Genomic DNA, 15,758 nt, shown 5'->3' with positions numbered 1-15,758 from the left:
CGGCTGGTAAGGGGATGGCAGCGGGGAGTGCAGGGGGGGGGTGCAGGGGGGAGTGTATGGTGGGGTGCAGGGGAGGTAAGAAGGGGGGTTTGTAGGGGGGTGCAGGAGGGGTAGGTAGGGGGGTGCGGAGGGGGGGGGTTGCAGGGGGGTGTGTGCAGGGAAGGTAAGAAGGGGGGTTTGTAGGGGGGGGGGGTGTGCAAGGGGGGTAGGGAGGGGGGAGCAGGGGGGGGAGTGTGCAGGGGAGGTAAGAGGGGGGGTTTGTAGCGGGGTGTGCAGAAGGGGTAGGGAGGGGGGTGCGGAGGGGGATGCGGAGGGGGGGGTAGGGGGGGGGTGTGCAAGGGGGGTAGGGAGGGGTGAGCAGTGGGAGGGGTGATAGGGAGGGGTGTGAAGGGGGGGGAAGTGGTAGCGTTGTGCAGGGAGGGGTGAGCAGGCGGGGAGGGGTGAGCAAGGGGGGGTGGTGGGGGGTGTGGCGGGCCAGGAGGGGGAGGCTGAGCGCCTTCAGTGGGAGCAGCAGCGCAGCCTCCACGCTGCTCACTCAGTCTGCTGCTGCTGCCGTGCGCGCTGCAGGAGGCTGCGCTCAGCCATGTCCCAGCGGACTGCAGACCGCAACCCGTAATTGATCGGCACGGACAGGTAAAGCGTGTCTCGCGTGCCTACACCCTGACGTGTCTGTCTGCCGTGTGTGTGTGTGGTGGTGGTGTGTGGTGTACGGCTAAATATATATAGCCCACTGTCATTACCACATCAAGCACGCTATTAATACCCGGTGTACTGTAGTATGGAAATGAGTTGTATGGATCAGAACAATGTAATCCACAAAGTTCTAAGGCGACAGGCTGGCTGCGTGCTGCGTTCGTTCCCGTGAGAGAGCTTATGACCGGGTAAGGGATACATTTCGTACAGTCCTGTATATAATTGTGGTGGCTTTTAAACGACTGTGATGAATATGTGTGTGTAAGTACATTCGCAGGTGTAGTGAACGTTGACTCCAGGGCTTACGTTAAATGACGAAACACAAGGCCATTGTGGGTTCTGCGAGGACGAGACGTACACACATGTACAGCCCTGCTTGGATAGTTGACCATACTTCACCACGCTGGTCAATGAAAGTATGGGTTGTATGTGTGTGGGGGGTGGGAAGGGAAGTTGGCAGGACCAGTTCGGACATCGCTCGCCACTGATGTTAGCCGTCGTTGATGAGACCAAGTATTGTATGGGTCACGGGTGCGATGTATTGTCTGAAAGGTACAACAACACAACAATCTCTTATCACTCCGATCTATGTGCCACACATTTCGTTCAAAGCGCACTCCGCTTGATGCGAGACTCGACGTGAACGCAGAGCGCATTCTCATGGGGGTAACGTGACCCCCCGCCAGCCACGAGAGGCCGCTACATTAATACGTGTTAATTTTTTTTATTAATAAATATTATTTGATGGTGACCCTGGGCCCGCGAGTTCGACAAACCCCGTTTAATTGCGTTCACGTACAGGAGGATCTGCACCAGCCAAGACTATTCCATGAATTGTCACGATTTGTTTAACGGGGATGAGATTCAAGATTTCGATTAATATTCATCTCGTTTTTAATTAAAACAAATCCCTATTCTTACAGCGCCGCTTGTGCCCTTTAATGTGAACCGTGACGCTGTCGTACGATTTGCTCAATCGCGTAAAAAAAACCAATAATCGGTTCTCACGCGCGCCCTGGGAGAGATGCGCTTCCATTCGACTCGGTGGTGGCGATGCCACTGCATCGTGACCCGGGAATGTGATGGCTGCAGGGTTCTCTTCTCCCTTGCAGTGTGTGGTGGTGGTGGGGAGCTTCCCACGCACAAACCCCCTGGCTTCACAGATTGCCTCGCAGGCACCGGTCGCTGCTATTGCGAGGTTGTGCTTTTGTAAACAGAAGTTATGCTAATTTGATACAGTGTATCGCATCGGACGCGTTAAGAATCTACTCACTTGAATCCTTGACAATTCGGAGCACGTGCTGGATTTCTGCCATGGCAAAGGTATCGAGCGGGTGGAGCGGTGGTGCAGTGGTTAGCGGACTGCTCCTTGAACCCGGCTCTCGAGAGTTCGATTCCCAGGCACGACTAATATCGGTGTCGAGTGATTTCGGAATCCTTTCTGGGCACCCCACTTCACCAACCCGCACTGTGAAGTACGGTAGGATTGACAAAGGGTTGTAGATTCTTGTTATTATTTCCAAGTACTGTGGAATTGCAGTCTTAAGTTACGCTGTTTCAAAATTAACAGCGATGCATTGTGTGTATGAGCTAACATAAAGTGCCTAGCCACGACGGAATAAACAGTTTTTGATGACAACTCTTCGTGAAATTGTTTAGCCACAACCGAATATTGACAAATGAATCTCGAATGCCATTTACGCCTGACTCTTTATAGACTACCAAAACATAATTTGATTGGACACTGAAGGAGCCACCTGAACCCTCAGCAATCACAGTTGTAATACAATTTCTAATTGGAATCATCCAAACCATTGGTTAAGAAGGAACCCCCTCCCTGCTATTGCATGAAAAGATGTGTTGTAAATTAAATGGCTCACTGTATTCGTGTTCTACAGTGCATTGACACATTGGGTCGAGTCACATGCTGGCAGAGGGCCATTTAAGCCTGGCAGGGTGCAGCGTTGTTGAGCAATCAAAGAAGCAGGCGTAACGACGTGAATCGGGCTTAGATGTGTGCAAGGTGGGCGTGCACCCAATTTATATACAGGGCACATCCTCTAGCAGAGGCTGGCAAGAGCGTGGTTGTGACTGCCAGCTCTGGGGGACATCACAAGGTGCCCATCCTTGCTCTGCCTAATTCACATCTCAGTGACTAAAGTAAAGGTGCAGCCCTGCAATTTCTGGCTCACGCTACTTCTGGCAAAAGGGCCTCATGCTCGTCGGAGCTGTAGAGAAACCCTCTCCAGAGAGCATATTTTGGCTTACTTTTTCCATGCTGGTCATACATCTTGGAAGAGGTAGAAGTACCCACGCTTTAACCCACCACACGCAATCTACCGATCGACTGATGTTCATCTTTATACTTTTGAATGGACTAAGGCGTAGGGTGGGGGAGTAGGAAACTTGCTCATTCCACTGTTGTGCCAGGAGATTTGACCGACGAACTCAGTCCAGTGTGGTTGCTATTAGACACCGACGGCATTACTACTGTGGTAATGCTGGTGAAGGTGTTTCTAAAATTGTTTTATCGAATAACTACATTTTAAAGAGTTTCCCTGTGCAGCGATGCGACTTAATTTAATCTGAGATCCACATGCTGAAATTAACCAGCCCCACTGACAAGACCCACTGGCATCCTGAATTTTTGTGGTTCGAGGGGTTCAGGTGTAATATAAATTCTAGATTTCAAGTTTTCGTAGCTGAAAGGATCCATACTCTTTGGTTCTTTCAGTAAAGTCACGTTGGTGAAAATAAAATAAAAATAACTAAATTAAATCACGACGTTTCGGGCACAACACAAGCGTCCGTCATCAGGTGGGGACCACCACAGCGTTAATAGCGTGTAGGAATTAGACTATTGTGTTTGAGAGAAGACATACAAGTGAATATAATTTAGGCAAGAGAAAGCGCAGAAAGATAGAACATGTAACTAGAGAATGCAGTTAGTGCAGAAAGTTACGAAGGCAGAGAAAACGAATGCAGAGCCAGGGAAGCCGAGAAATAGACATGGAATAAGTACAGTAATAACAATAGCAGAAGTCTTGCGATAAAAAGCAATAATACACTTTTTTACAAGTCTCCTCGAGCCAGAATCTGGCATCCTCTCCATGTAGGTTGTGGGGTGTTGCTGCTGTTGATGTGATAAAATCAATAATTAGGCGTATGCACTGCCTTTTTATATGTGCCATGGGAAGTCCCACCTTGATGTACTTTTGGCACCAGTGTTCGCCAACATCACTTAGCCAATGTTTGCGGAGTGGCGTCGTATTGGTGTATCCATTTTGGCATGATCCCTGGCAGATCAAAGTATACATAAAAGCCAATACAGTACATGTATATGAATAGAATGGTGCTGACTTAGTGGAAATTGTCTGATTTACCGAACGTTTAACGATCTGCCTGAGAGCCAATAAAATAAAATATCCAAATTGCACCTTCTGCGATGAAATGTGCCAACAAAACCATGCGAGCCCTGCGGATGGCATTCGAAGGCATAGAAACTTAAACCAATAGAATTAACAGGCTGATACTGTAGATGTTAATTTATTTGGCAGTAATGCAATGGACACTACCAGATCCACCATAATTAAGGATCCGTAATGCCAGTGTGGGTTATATAAATATATAGTAGACTATACGGCCTGTGGACAGGTCGTAACGATGATAAAGATGCCTTTTTTCCAGTGCATTAACCCATGCCCAGTTTAATGTTTAATGAATGTATTATGAACTGTACGATAGTAAGTGCAGTACATATAGTTTATTGCATAACAGTATATAGTTGAATAAAGACATGTAAAAAAGAAGGTAAAGGCTTTTAATATTTAATTTAAAAAAACTTTCCAAAATTTTTGTGAGATACAATTGTGTGCATTGCTTTTATACAAGAATCTTGTACAGTTTCGAATCCAATGTACAATATTAATGGTGCAGTCGAATTGAAAAACATTTCATCCAAAAATAAGGTAGCAGGCAGGCAAAGGTGGAGTGTGAGTTTTATATTTGGGGGGGGCAGGGGTTCGCTTTGTCCCTCACATTAGGAATCGCGAGTGCACATTTATAAATTTATAAATCTTAATTGTAAACTACTGAAAATAATATTCTTGGTTCTTTCGGTAAAGTCACGTAGAAGGGAAATAATAAAATAACAAAAATATAAAACAATCATCACCTCATGATGATTGCTTGTGTTGCAGTCGAAACGTCGTGAGAATTTTATTGCTTTATATTTTTATTATTTTATTATTTCCCTTATACGTGACTTTACCGAAAGAACCAAGAATATGAATCCCTGCATTCACAAAAGCTTTAAATCAAAATACTGAAAATAAATTAATAAAGGGAGGGGCGTTGCCCCGTGCCCCCCCAAACTAAGCCTATCGTAGCAGGGACAAATGGGTTAGGACAACCGTATGTGGCATATCCACACATACGCGGAACCACGTAATTGATCTTCATATGTATATCACTGTTTACCAATCGCCTTTTTTCCCACGTCATATTTCTAACATAAGAGTGCACTGTTTCGACATAGCATATTGATACATTGTAATTTATGCATACAATATGTGTATTAAAGGGTGGTTATGGTGGTAAACTGGGTGGATTACAGTATTGGTAGCTGGTGTTATAACATTAAAATAATGTCCTAGTACCTGATTGAAGGAAATTGTTAGGTATTCCCCTTTAGGCGATGAGAGTGTCACTTGCTAAATGCAGTGGTACATATTTTCAGTGGCATTGCAAGAATTGTATTTGTCACCACGAGAGAATGTACTCCGGGAAATACAGCTTGTGATTTCGATGTCTCACTTTTGTAATTCCACAGCAAGCTGCACCTCGGCACATTTCAAATGATGTTGCAACATTATTGGGATGACGTAGATTTGGTACTTTATATTTAAAACAAATTCGCAACCCGCGCATCATCTGTATGTGACCAACCGTAAAAGTAGCCCTCTCAGCCAGGCAAACATTTTTATCTTATACAGAGTCCTGTTTCCGTCTTTATCTTGCCTTCTCTGTACTGTAGATCCCAATTCATCTCAAATTCTCCCTTTGTGTTTTTATCTGTTTGTATATTTCTCGGGCCTGTTTTGTAACCTCCCTCTGTAGTCCTCTCCTCCCTGCACTGTATCTCACCCACTTCCCTTCCCCCTATCTCTCTACGTTTCTCTCTCTCACCTCTCACCCTCGCTCTCCTTATTCGCACCTCTCCCTTCCCCACCTCAATCTCTTTTGCCTCAGCCTAAATACGAGCAAAACAAAGGTCTTGAACAGCAAGTTTGCGAAACAATTGGAGATACCTGTCCGACGGACACAATTTGGAAAACAGCAAAGTATGTGTACCTCAGACAGCTACGAAGGCGAACTGAGTTCAAAATGAATGTAAGATGATGAGAGCAGCAGGTATGAGTGCTTTTGAAAAGCTGAATTCATAATGAAAAGTAACATACCAATCTTCTGACGAAAAATGTGTTTAACCAGTGCATGGAGTGAAGCATACTTGGAATGATATTTGAAAGGCATGAAGAGGAATAATAATAAATATGCCGTGAATAGCATTTAGAATGTATCAGACTTCAATTCAGGATTGCATTTTGTGTCTTCATGCAATCTCTGTGTAGCTGTTGCATATTTATAAATGGTATTGATGAATTGTACATATTATAAGGACGTAATTTGTGAGTGTTTAAATGACTGCATTGGTTTACATTAAATAAAATGCCTTCATAATCTACAAAAGCCAGGGATAATGATATTCGAAATTAATTTGTCTTTTCTTGGTTGTGATTGATAGTATTTATGGTCGAAAATATTTTAAAAATACAGCTTGTCTCAAGCTGTCGATTATTTAGTTCCCTTTGATATTTGTGAGTAATTTATGTACACAATAAGCATGATAAAATAATGTAATAAAGAAGTGGATGAGAGGAATGATGGCTGATGGAAAAGAGTGTTGATGGAATGGCCAGTCAAAGGAGAAAATACACCCAAAAGTATGACCGCTTGTAGAGATGCAGTGATCAGATCAGCCCATACATTTCAGCGAGATCGATTGTAGCATTGCAGAACTGTGTGGGATGCCAATGGTGTGGGGGGGCCTTTATCCAGCAATGTATTGATCAAAACTGGTGATGATGGTGAATGGAATTCTTGGCTGGTTTTATTATGGTTACAGATTTTAAATGTTCAGACATTTATAATTGTATGAATTGCATAACCTTTACTGGCTGACAGAGGGATACGATATTTGATATGATTTGCTTGAGATGTTTTCACCACCTTAACGCCAAATGAATGGACTTGACACTTAATAGGTTGTGCGCCGACACTGTCATGTTGTGGCTCTTCAATTGCAATATCTGTTATTCATGACCGCGCACTATCTCCTCTCCCCGCCTCCTTTTTATTCTCTCTCAGACATACGGACGATTGCTGCTGTCAAAGGCAAGAGAGCTGCAGTAATAGTGTGGCGTGTGTGATGATGTCACGAATGGGAGGCAAGTCACGAAGCATGTACCACGAGGCCCGCCACCCCGAGGCAGTGCTCTCGCAGCTGAATGCCCTCCGTCGCCGAGGGCTGCTCACCGATGTGGTGCTGCGGGCTGGGAGTGCGGCTTTTCCCTGTCACCGTGCTGTCCTGGCTGCCTGCAGCACGTACTTTCAGGCAAGCTTCTACCCTCGCCCCCCTACAGCCACTCGTTGTCCACCACTAGCCCCTCTCCAGCTCACTCCGCAGCTGACACCTACCTTTACCTGACAAGCTCATATATTAATACACACATGTCATTGATTGTAATAATACCTCAGCACTATTATGAAGTTGGCTGTGTTTTTTTTGTTCACTTGTATATTGTGGGAAATGGAAACACTTGCTCACCTGCTCTCATGGTGGAAAAAACCCATAAAATGCTGTAAGTTATAGAATGATGGTGAAAGTTTATATATGTGAAAACCTCTGCATTACATATGCTTATGGGGGGGGGGGGGGTGTGTCTGTAAGACCTCAATAACATACATTGACATTGAGTGTTTATGCCTCTGCAGGCAATGTTTGGCAGTGGATTAAGAGAGAGCCACGAGACTGAGGTGGATTTCGCCGACAGCGTCGCACCAGAGGCCCTTGGTTTACTTCTGGATTATGCGTACACGTCACGGTTGGCGCTCAGCGAGGAGACGGCCGCAGAGGCCTTGCTGCAGGCCGCCGACATGCTGCAGTTTCCCGAGGTGCGCGACGCCTGCGCTGACTTTCTTGAACGCCGACTGAGCCCTGACAACTGCCTGGCGGTCCTCGTTTTGGCGGATGCACACGGGTGTATGAGTCTCCGTGAGCGATCTCGGCGTGCCTGCTTGAGATATTTCCCAGCGATGGCAAGTGGTGAAGAGATTCTGTCTCTCTCTGCCGATTTACTGCTCGAACTCGTAGGAAGTGAGGAGCTTGAGGTGGAAGAAGAGTGCGTGGTGCTGGAGACTTGTCTGCGTTGGGTGCGGCATGATTCTGATCACCGACATTCTCGCCTACCTGAGTTGCTGAAACAAATTAGGCTAGCGCTCCTGCCACTGCCATACCTGACCTCCCTCGTGGATAAAGAGTTATTGGTGGCATTCCAGCAGAAGAGCCAAATGCTTGTAAAGGAAGCTCTCAGCTGCAAGAGGCGTATTCTGAACAATGAGGGGGTGGTGACAGACCCTTGTGCACGACCACGTCAGTCGGGACACTCTCTTCTGCTCCTGGCTGGTCAGAGCTTCATGTGCGATAAGGTATATTTAGTGGACCAAAAGGCTCATGAAATTGTGCCAAAGGCACAGCTACCTAATCCCCGTAAGGAGTTCAGTGCATGTGCTGTGGGCTGCAAGGTCTATGTTACAGGTGGGCGTGGCTCTGAAAAGAGCGTCTCTAAAGATGTGTGGGTCTATGACAACCTTCACGACGAGTGGGGCCGTGCGGCCCCCATGCTTGTTGCACGATTTGGCCATGGCTCCGCTGAGCTTGGTGGGGAGCTGTACGTCGTCGGAGGCCACACGGCTGGCACGGGCCAGTGTCCTGCCTCTCCGTCTGCTGCACTGAAGCAGGTGGAGCGATATAACCCCGCGACTAACTCATGGAGCATGGTGGCTCCCCTGCGTGAGGGTGTCAGTAACGCAGCTGTTGTGAGCACGAGGGAACAGCTCTACGTGTTTGGTGGCACTGGCGGTGTGAGCAGGGAGCGGTCACCTCGTGTGCAGTGCTACCAGTTGGAAGAAAACCGGTGGAGCATCATCGGTGCCTGCCCACAGCCGTGGCGGCACACATCAGCGTGCCTGCTAGGCAAGCACATCTTTGTGCTTGGAGGCGATACCGAATGTTCGGCATCGGCCGCGTACTGTTTCCACACTGAGACGCACCAATGGACCCGGGTTGAAGCAGATGGGTTTACTGCCAAACGCATGAGCTGCCATGCGGTGGCCTCGGGCAACCGGCTGCATGTGGTGGGTGGCTATTTCGGAGCACAAAGAGGGAAGACGTTGGACTGCTACGAGCCAGCTTCTGATAGCTGGGAGAACGTCACGAGCATTCCTTACTCGCTGATACCTTCAGCATTTGTGAGTGTGTGGAAACACCCAACAACTTAGTCTACCAGCATGCAGGTGAGGTCCCAATGAAAAAGTTAAAACTGGCTTCTTGTCTTATAAATAATGGTTAAATATATTCATTTGTAATGTTCAGGTATTCTATATCCCAAGCACATGCTCAATATTTCTTTGGGTGTTTAAAAAAAATATATTAAAAAATGTCATTTATTTTTTCAAAGTAGCTTAAGTAATGGAGTTTTAATTTTATCTGCAATATGGTTTTTTCTTCCTGTAAAGCTCACTGCTTTGAAGGGTAATTTCCCGAACTGTTAACGTGTGTACGTTTCTGTCTACAAGTCCATATTGTATGATAACGGTTGTAAGCGTTTTTCTATGATTCGTAGAGGAGTTTGGTTTTCTTGTAATGTATATGACTCACTAAAGTCACTGCGTATAAAATGGATTGCTTTAACAACTGTAACTACTGCAGTCTGATTGACCATAATTGTGAATGCAATTTCACAAATGTGCAATTTTATTGTCTTTTATTCATAAATAATATGAAAGTGCTGACTTAGCAGGCTCTTTAACCACCATTACTAGATTTAAAAGTCTTCTGTCCCCACACGAATGTCTGCAATCAATACGTTACTCTTAACATTTAGTTGGATGCCAACAGATCAGTTGTTCATTGCAACAGCTGAACATCTGTTGTACATAGTTACTGTAGCTCCCTGGTGTCTTAAATAACTTAAATTGTATTCAAATACTAATCGCAAGTATGTATTATCAGCATGCGTCGTTTTATGTCGGACTGACAAGTTTAAACAGGCTAATGTGGTTCCATATGTAAACTTAATGAAAGTGCGGTTTTGTTGCCAGCGCACGACTTGAGTTGTTTATGATTTTTGTTTTTCTTAGGTGACTGCAATGATGGTGTTGTTGAATGTAGCGCATGCTGGTCAGAAAAGCCGCTTAAAGAAATCCTGGCCACCATTGGGACTGCCTGGTATCTTAGATATTCTGATGGGGTTTTTTTAATCTCTAAAAGCTGCTCAGAACGTAACAATGAAGAGAAGACCTGAGCCACATAAGTGGATATTGAGGAACGTGTTATGTTGTTTGAAAACAATATTGATTATTTAAGTGTTGTTATTTTTTATTACAATGATTGTGTGATATTTCAAATGATTGTTATGCATTTTGAGTTGGTGTTGAGGTGCATGATATATATGTCTACTGTATTGCTTTACGAGGTTTGTTGCGACTAAAACTAAACTTAAATGGTTCATCACTGTTGCATGTAACTTAACGAAGTGCTGAAACATGATATTGTAGGTTACACTTTGCAAATCAAAGCTTTGCCTTATGTAATTGGAGGCAGCAATGTTCAATGCAGTTGCTTTTCATTGTAATTTATTCTGATTGATGTTGGGTTAATGTTACCTTTGTAAGATGCGGTATAATACATGACTGGATTGAAATGTGCCTGTGTACATAAAACACCTTAAAAGTTTAAACTGTTAAGGTAAAGTTTATGCTGAACTGAAAGGTATTGGTTAAAGGAGAAGGTACATCTTTGGCCTAATTCATCTGTTTGCAGAAATTTATTATTGTGTAAAGTTTATGCTGTGAAAAATGGCTGCCAAGTGTGTTTTTTTTTTGCCTGGGCGCTCGCTATACGACCAATGCACAAAACACACCCCAGGACGAAGCTGTAGCAATCGGGCCGTGATCCATAACACACATGGTTGTGTGTATTTGTGTTGACAGCTCGGTAAAGCAGGATATATGCGCGTGCGCAGCCACAATAATTTCCAATATATAGGAGTGAAAGAGAACTGATGCACCTGTGAGAAGCAAGGCAAAGGATAAGTTGAGTAGAAGAAGATTACCAGATGAAAGGGGCGAAACTGTGAGATACGAAACATACATGGTCCAGCATATAATGTGCAGATTATGAAGGCCACTATTGACTGAGAGTAATTCATTGCAGATCCCCTGTGGCATCCATGATGCCATTTTTCTGCTGCTACATTCATTCCTATCATATCTTGAATGTTGTCTTGCCATCTTGTTGACCGTCACATCTGTGAACATTTGTAATAAAAAAGAGCTGCATAGCTCATCGGATTCTTCCAGTCTAAATAAAGATTCTGATTCATTGTCGATGCCTCCTTCCATCACTCTTTGCTTGTGTGACATCATTGGCGAGGGATATCTGGAACTGTCCTGGCCGTCCCACCTCATCAACCCGCATCGACCGGTGTGGTGTATTATAGTGTGAAGAAAATTCCATCTCCGACCAGGCATGGGAAGGATTTTGCCCACTTGACAGAGGCTATTGATTTATTTAGTTTCATATATATGCAGTACGCTACTACTAATCATGGAGTCTGCTTCAGCCACTTTCAGATTTAGCGTCACACTCCATGGGAGGTGAATGATTAGTTTATAATGTTGAGTGCTTAGCATGAGACGTAAAGCAATAGAGAGCTGTAGGCTTTGCTTGCCCTATAATTAAAACCGAATAAACTTCGGGACAATATTTTTTGTTGCGTTGAATAAAAAAAATGTAGTTTCATATATTCTAGTTACAAGCCTAGACTTAAATTAATTGATCTCAGATAGCTCTTTATCAGTCGCTCATCTTTCGTCAGTTTGCTTAATTATATCAGCAACAGTCTTGGTTATGTTGAGTCCTAGTTCTTTGAAAATATTGTCAACGTACAAAAAAATTCCCAGTGAAGTGAGGGACCTCCTCCTCCTCATGGATGAGCACAGATAGGAAACTTCACAAATGAGCAGTTTACACAATCGGAATCAGTTTTGATCAACCCACTGCCGGATGGAGGTCTTCCCCCAACTGTCGACATCTCTCGCGGTTCTGCAATGTAACAATCCACCAAGCACAGTGTACGTGAGCTGATTTTTGTATTGTTCCGTCTCCCCGGTGGATTCATTTTCAGGCACGTTCCCTCCCTTTGTTGCTTCTCTCATCATTTTTGACCACCGAACATTAATCGAAAATATGTGTTATCCACGTGTGGATAGGGGCCGTCCATAAATGACGTCACGCACCTAGGGGGGGGGTCAGACATTTGTGATGTGTGACGACGGGGAGGGGGGGAGTTTGAGAAATGTGACGTCACATCAAAATGCGCAACTTTAAATAAATATAGACAACACGTTCTACTTAATTAAATAGACTTTTTATTGAATGTTTTCTCCTACAACAGAGTGCAGCGCCACATTAAATACGCACTACGATGACAATAGTTTAAAGCGATTTGAAGCATGCCTTTTTTGGGGGGGGGGGGAGCAGAGCTTTGTGACGTCATATTTTAGGGGGGTTTGACTTTTTGCGACGCCGTGTGACTAGGGGGGGGAGTCAAAAATCGTGCACAATCGCGTGACGTCATTTATGGACGGCCCCATACACACTCGTTATGACCTGCGAAATACCCTTGTTGCCTCTTGGAAATGTAATGCTTTGGAATTAATTGCATAGCCAAATCACTCGACAATGATGCCATAAAAGTTTGGATGGCATTTCCACAATAATCTGTGAACAGACCGGCAAGAAGAATGGTGTATAAACACTCACAATGCCACCATGCCCACCAGAAAACCATATTTCTACCTTGTTAGTCTATGGGTCAGAGTGAAATTTGATGGATAGTGGCAAACAATTAGGCATACCAGTTTCTGTAGATAGATATAGATTGAAATGAAGGTGAATTATGTGATAATATACTCAGTGCAGCGATCTCGGGTGGTACCAACAAGTGAATTATTTGACCTGGGCCAATGTACTATGAATGAATGAAAGCAATATTTTCTCATCCCTACGCAAGATTCTGTCCTCTCCTCTGTATTATTTACAAATACTATTGTTGAAATGAATATTATTCCTGAATAAACATTTAAGAAATATACAGTTTCATCCATGTATAGATATACTATTCATTTCTAATGACACCACTGAAAAATGCGTGCTTTTTACAAGATACGTGTGTTGGATTGCTCCAGGTGGAATAATGACCAGACCCCTCTGCACCCCCCCCTCCCCATATTCGCCTGTCATCACCCCACTGGATTTTTTCTCGTGGGGTTAAATCAAAATTACATGTATATGCACGACAAAACCGAGAGCTAGCAATGATCCCCGGCTTACGCACCCTTGAATGTTGTGAGCAAATTACACTGGCGGTGTTGGACAAAGTGTATCAGGAGATTGATCAGAGATTTTAAAAGCGTATTGAGATTTGTGGGAGACGTAGAGGCATTTGAATAAAATGTTTTCTCTACAATTCTCCATTTGATTTCAGTGTGGTATCTGTAAACGGATCATGCTGAATATTTCAAAGTACTGTGCTATTTTTTTGGTATGAAACAACCTTAGTTTAATTTTGAACCACATTCTGCCAAACAGCCACAATTAATATGCACACTTTTGCTCGACTCTGAACGGATGCCACGGTGTTCATAGAGGGCAGCAATCCAGCAGGCAGGAACCCAGGCAGCATGTTGTTTTGCCAGGCTGATGATTAAGTCAATGCCAGTCTGGTCCCAGGTGTGTCTGCGTAAATATTGCAGGGATATATTGGCGTTGTAAAGCACCCTGGAAAGGGCACTATCCATATACATTCTAAATAGCATAGAATAGAATTCCACGTGACAGGGAATAAGTATACACTGTTGTAATGATCAATTACACTATGTAACTCCAATTGTTGTTCCTAGGTAGTAAATGTTATTTCGTAATTGCTTATGCCTAATAAGTATAGAAAATGGATATTATTCCCCACAAACTTTACTTTTGTGCTATTTTGAAATTTACATATTTTCAATGAGAAAACGGACGAAATTGTGTCTTTTCGTTCACAAAAAACTGTTACACTGTTATCACTAATTATTTAGAGAATGTGACTGCTATACATTTCCACATAAGTCACTTCACTGGCCAAGTCGCTTCTGAAAAAGAGCTATAGAGCTCAGTGGGCCATATCTGGTTAAACAGTTTAGTTCATAGGATAATCCTGTTACAGAAATTAAAAAAAAACATTATTGTACTTGAAAAAAACAAACGATATCAATATTTTTGTATTGAGTGCTTTTTCATCTTACATGTTATGTACATGTTAGATAATATTAAACGTTAATTTAGTCATCTTAACAAATATTGCTGACAAATAAAGACATGAAGAGCTCATCATTGGTGGTTTAAGTTGTGCCTTTTAAAGTATTTAAAATGGCATGTTATTAAATAGTATTTAAATGTAAACGTGTAGATGTTGCTTCTAGCAACTACAATGTTCTCATACTATGCTAAAATCATAATTGAATTGTAGGACTATTTATATTCACTATAGATATGTCAACAATATACATTCTGTAAGGGTAGTCAACGAGGGTCTTGTCTTTAGATTATGTTTGCACTCTGTGAATGTTTATTTCATTCTGCTTGAATGTTTGGCTGGATTGAAGTCATGTGCTTGTCTGATTGCATTGTTTGTCTATTTGTTATTTCACTGATTGTATTTGATTTTAGCACATGTTTTGTACGAAGAAAACCTCAGTTATCTGCACACACCAGTTATCCAAAATCCGAGTTCAAATGTTTTCTGAAAAGTAAGTGTAAAACTAATACAATACAAAAGTAACATCTCCAACCATAACCTCCACATCCAGCTACGATCATTAGCCAGCCCACAGTGAGCTCTGGTGACCCCCTGACCATTCATGACCTCCTTGACCTCTGCATCATCTGCCTTGGCTGACCTCAACCATGTGTCTCACCCCGTGTTTCTCTCACATCTTTCTTACCCCGTGTCGCACCACACGAGCTCCTTGCCACTCTCCCTCAACTTGCTCACCCCCGTTTATTTCACCCTGCTCACCCCGTGTCTCGCTCGGTCCGCATTTCGCTTGTCCCATGTCTCGTTTACCCCGTATTCTGCTCACCTCGCTTTTCTTGCACGTTTCATCATGTGTCTAGCTTGCCCCATGTGTTCTTTGCTGCTTCCTTCACCCCATGTCTCATTCCTTCTTGTTTGCTCCACGTCACCTCGTGTCTCGCTTGACATGTGCCTCATCCCGAGTCATGCACGCTATGTTAACCGCGTGTGCAATTAGACACACTTTAACTGAACTATTCACTAAAAAGGGGCATTTTGTCACTACAGTATTCGCAAAGGGCCATATACTGCATGAGTATAAATATTAATAGTTGAGGTTTTATTGTAATTAAACTATGTTATTTCAGTTATTTAAACCTCATTACAAGAAATAATCTGGTTTTGGCAAGGATTGACTTTGCGTTTGTTCTGGTGATGTAGCAATCTCGAGTGGTGGTAATCGTGAAATTATGAACAAGAATGTTACAGTGGTTTTATTTTTACCAAATGTCGAGTAAATCCAAAATCAATGTAACGTTATCTGCAATGAGATGTAAGAAAAGATTTGGCCATATGCGTCATCAGGCAATCGTCTGATGAAGCTAG

At 43.5% G+C, this 15,758-nt stretch overlaps 1 protein-coding gene across 3 annotated transcripts; it reads left to right on the top strand.

The window, feature by feature from the left end:
* The first annotated feature begins 475 nt into the window (after positions 1-475).
* LOC144953568 (ectoderm-neural cortex protein 1-like) lies at positions 476-11,412 on the top strand. 3 transcript variants are annotated; one of them, XM_078884155.1, is made up of 4 exons: positions 476-633; positions 7,120-7,366; positions 7,747-9,327; positions 10,174-11,412. In XM_078884155.1, the coding sequence occupies exons 2-3, from the start codon at positions 7,181-7,183 to the stop codon at positions 9,310-9,312; spliced, it is 1,752 nt and encodes a 583-aa protein (XP_078740281.1). In that variant the 5' UTR covers positions 476-633; positions 7,120-7,180; the 3' UTR covers positions 9,313-9,327; positions 10,174-11,412. The 3 variants fall into 3 exon arrangements, with proteins under 3 accessions (XP_078740281.1, XP_078740279.1, XP_078740287.1); XM_078884153.1 differs by lacking the exon at positions 476-633 and adding an exon at positions 865-881; XM_078884161.1 differs by lacking the exon at positions 476-633 and adding an exon at positions 6,062-6,105.
* Positions 11,413-15,758: the final 4,346 nt, after the last annotated feature.

Source organism: Lampetra fluviatilis, chromosome 3 (assembly GCF_964198595.1).
Source record: "Lampetra fluviatilis chromosome 3, kcLamFluv1.1, whole genome shotgun sequence".
In the NCBI taxonomy this organism is placed as follows: Eukaryota; Metazoa; Chordata; class Hyperoartia; order Petromyzontiformes; family Petromyzontidae; genus Lampetra; species Lampetra fluviatilis.
This window is presented reverse-complemented; position numbering and strand designations above follow the sequence as displayed.

Bases quoted from the DNA above. Each gene is read 5' to 3' on its own strand.
- LOC144953568 (XM_078884153.1), top strand. The intron at 7,367-7,746 runs GCAAGCTTCTAC...ATGCCTCTGCAG, and splicing joins CCTGCAGCACGTACTTTCAG to GCAATGTTTGGCAGTGGATT.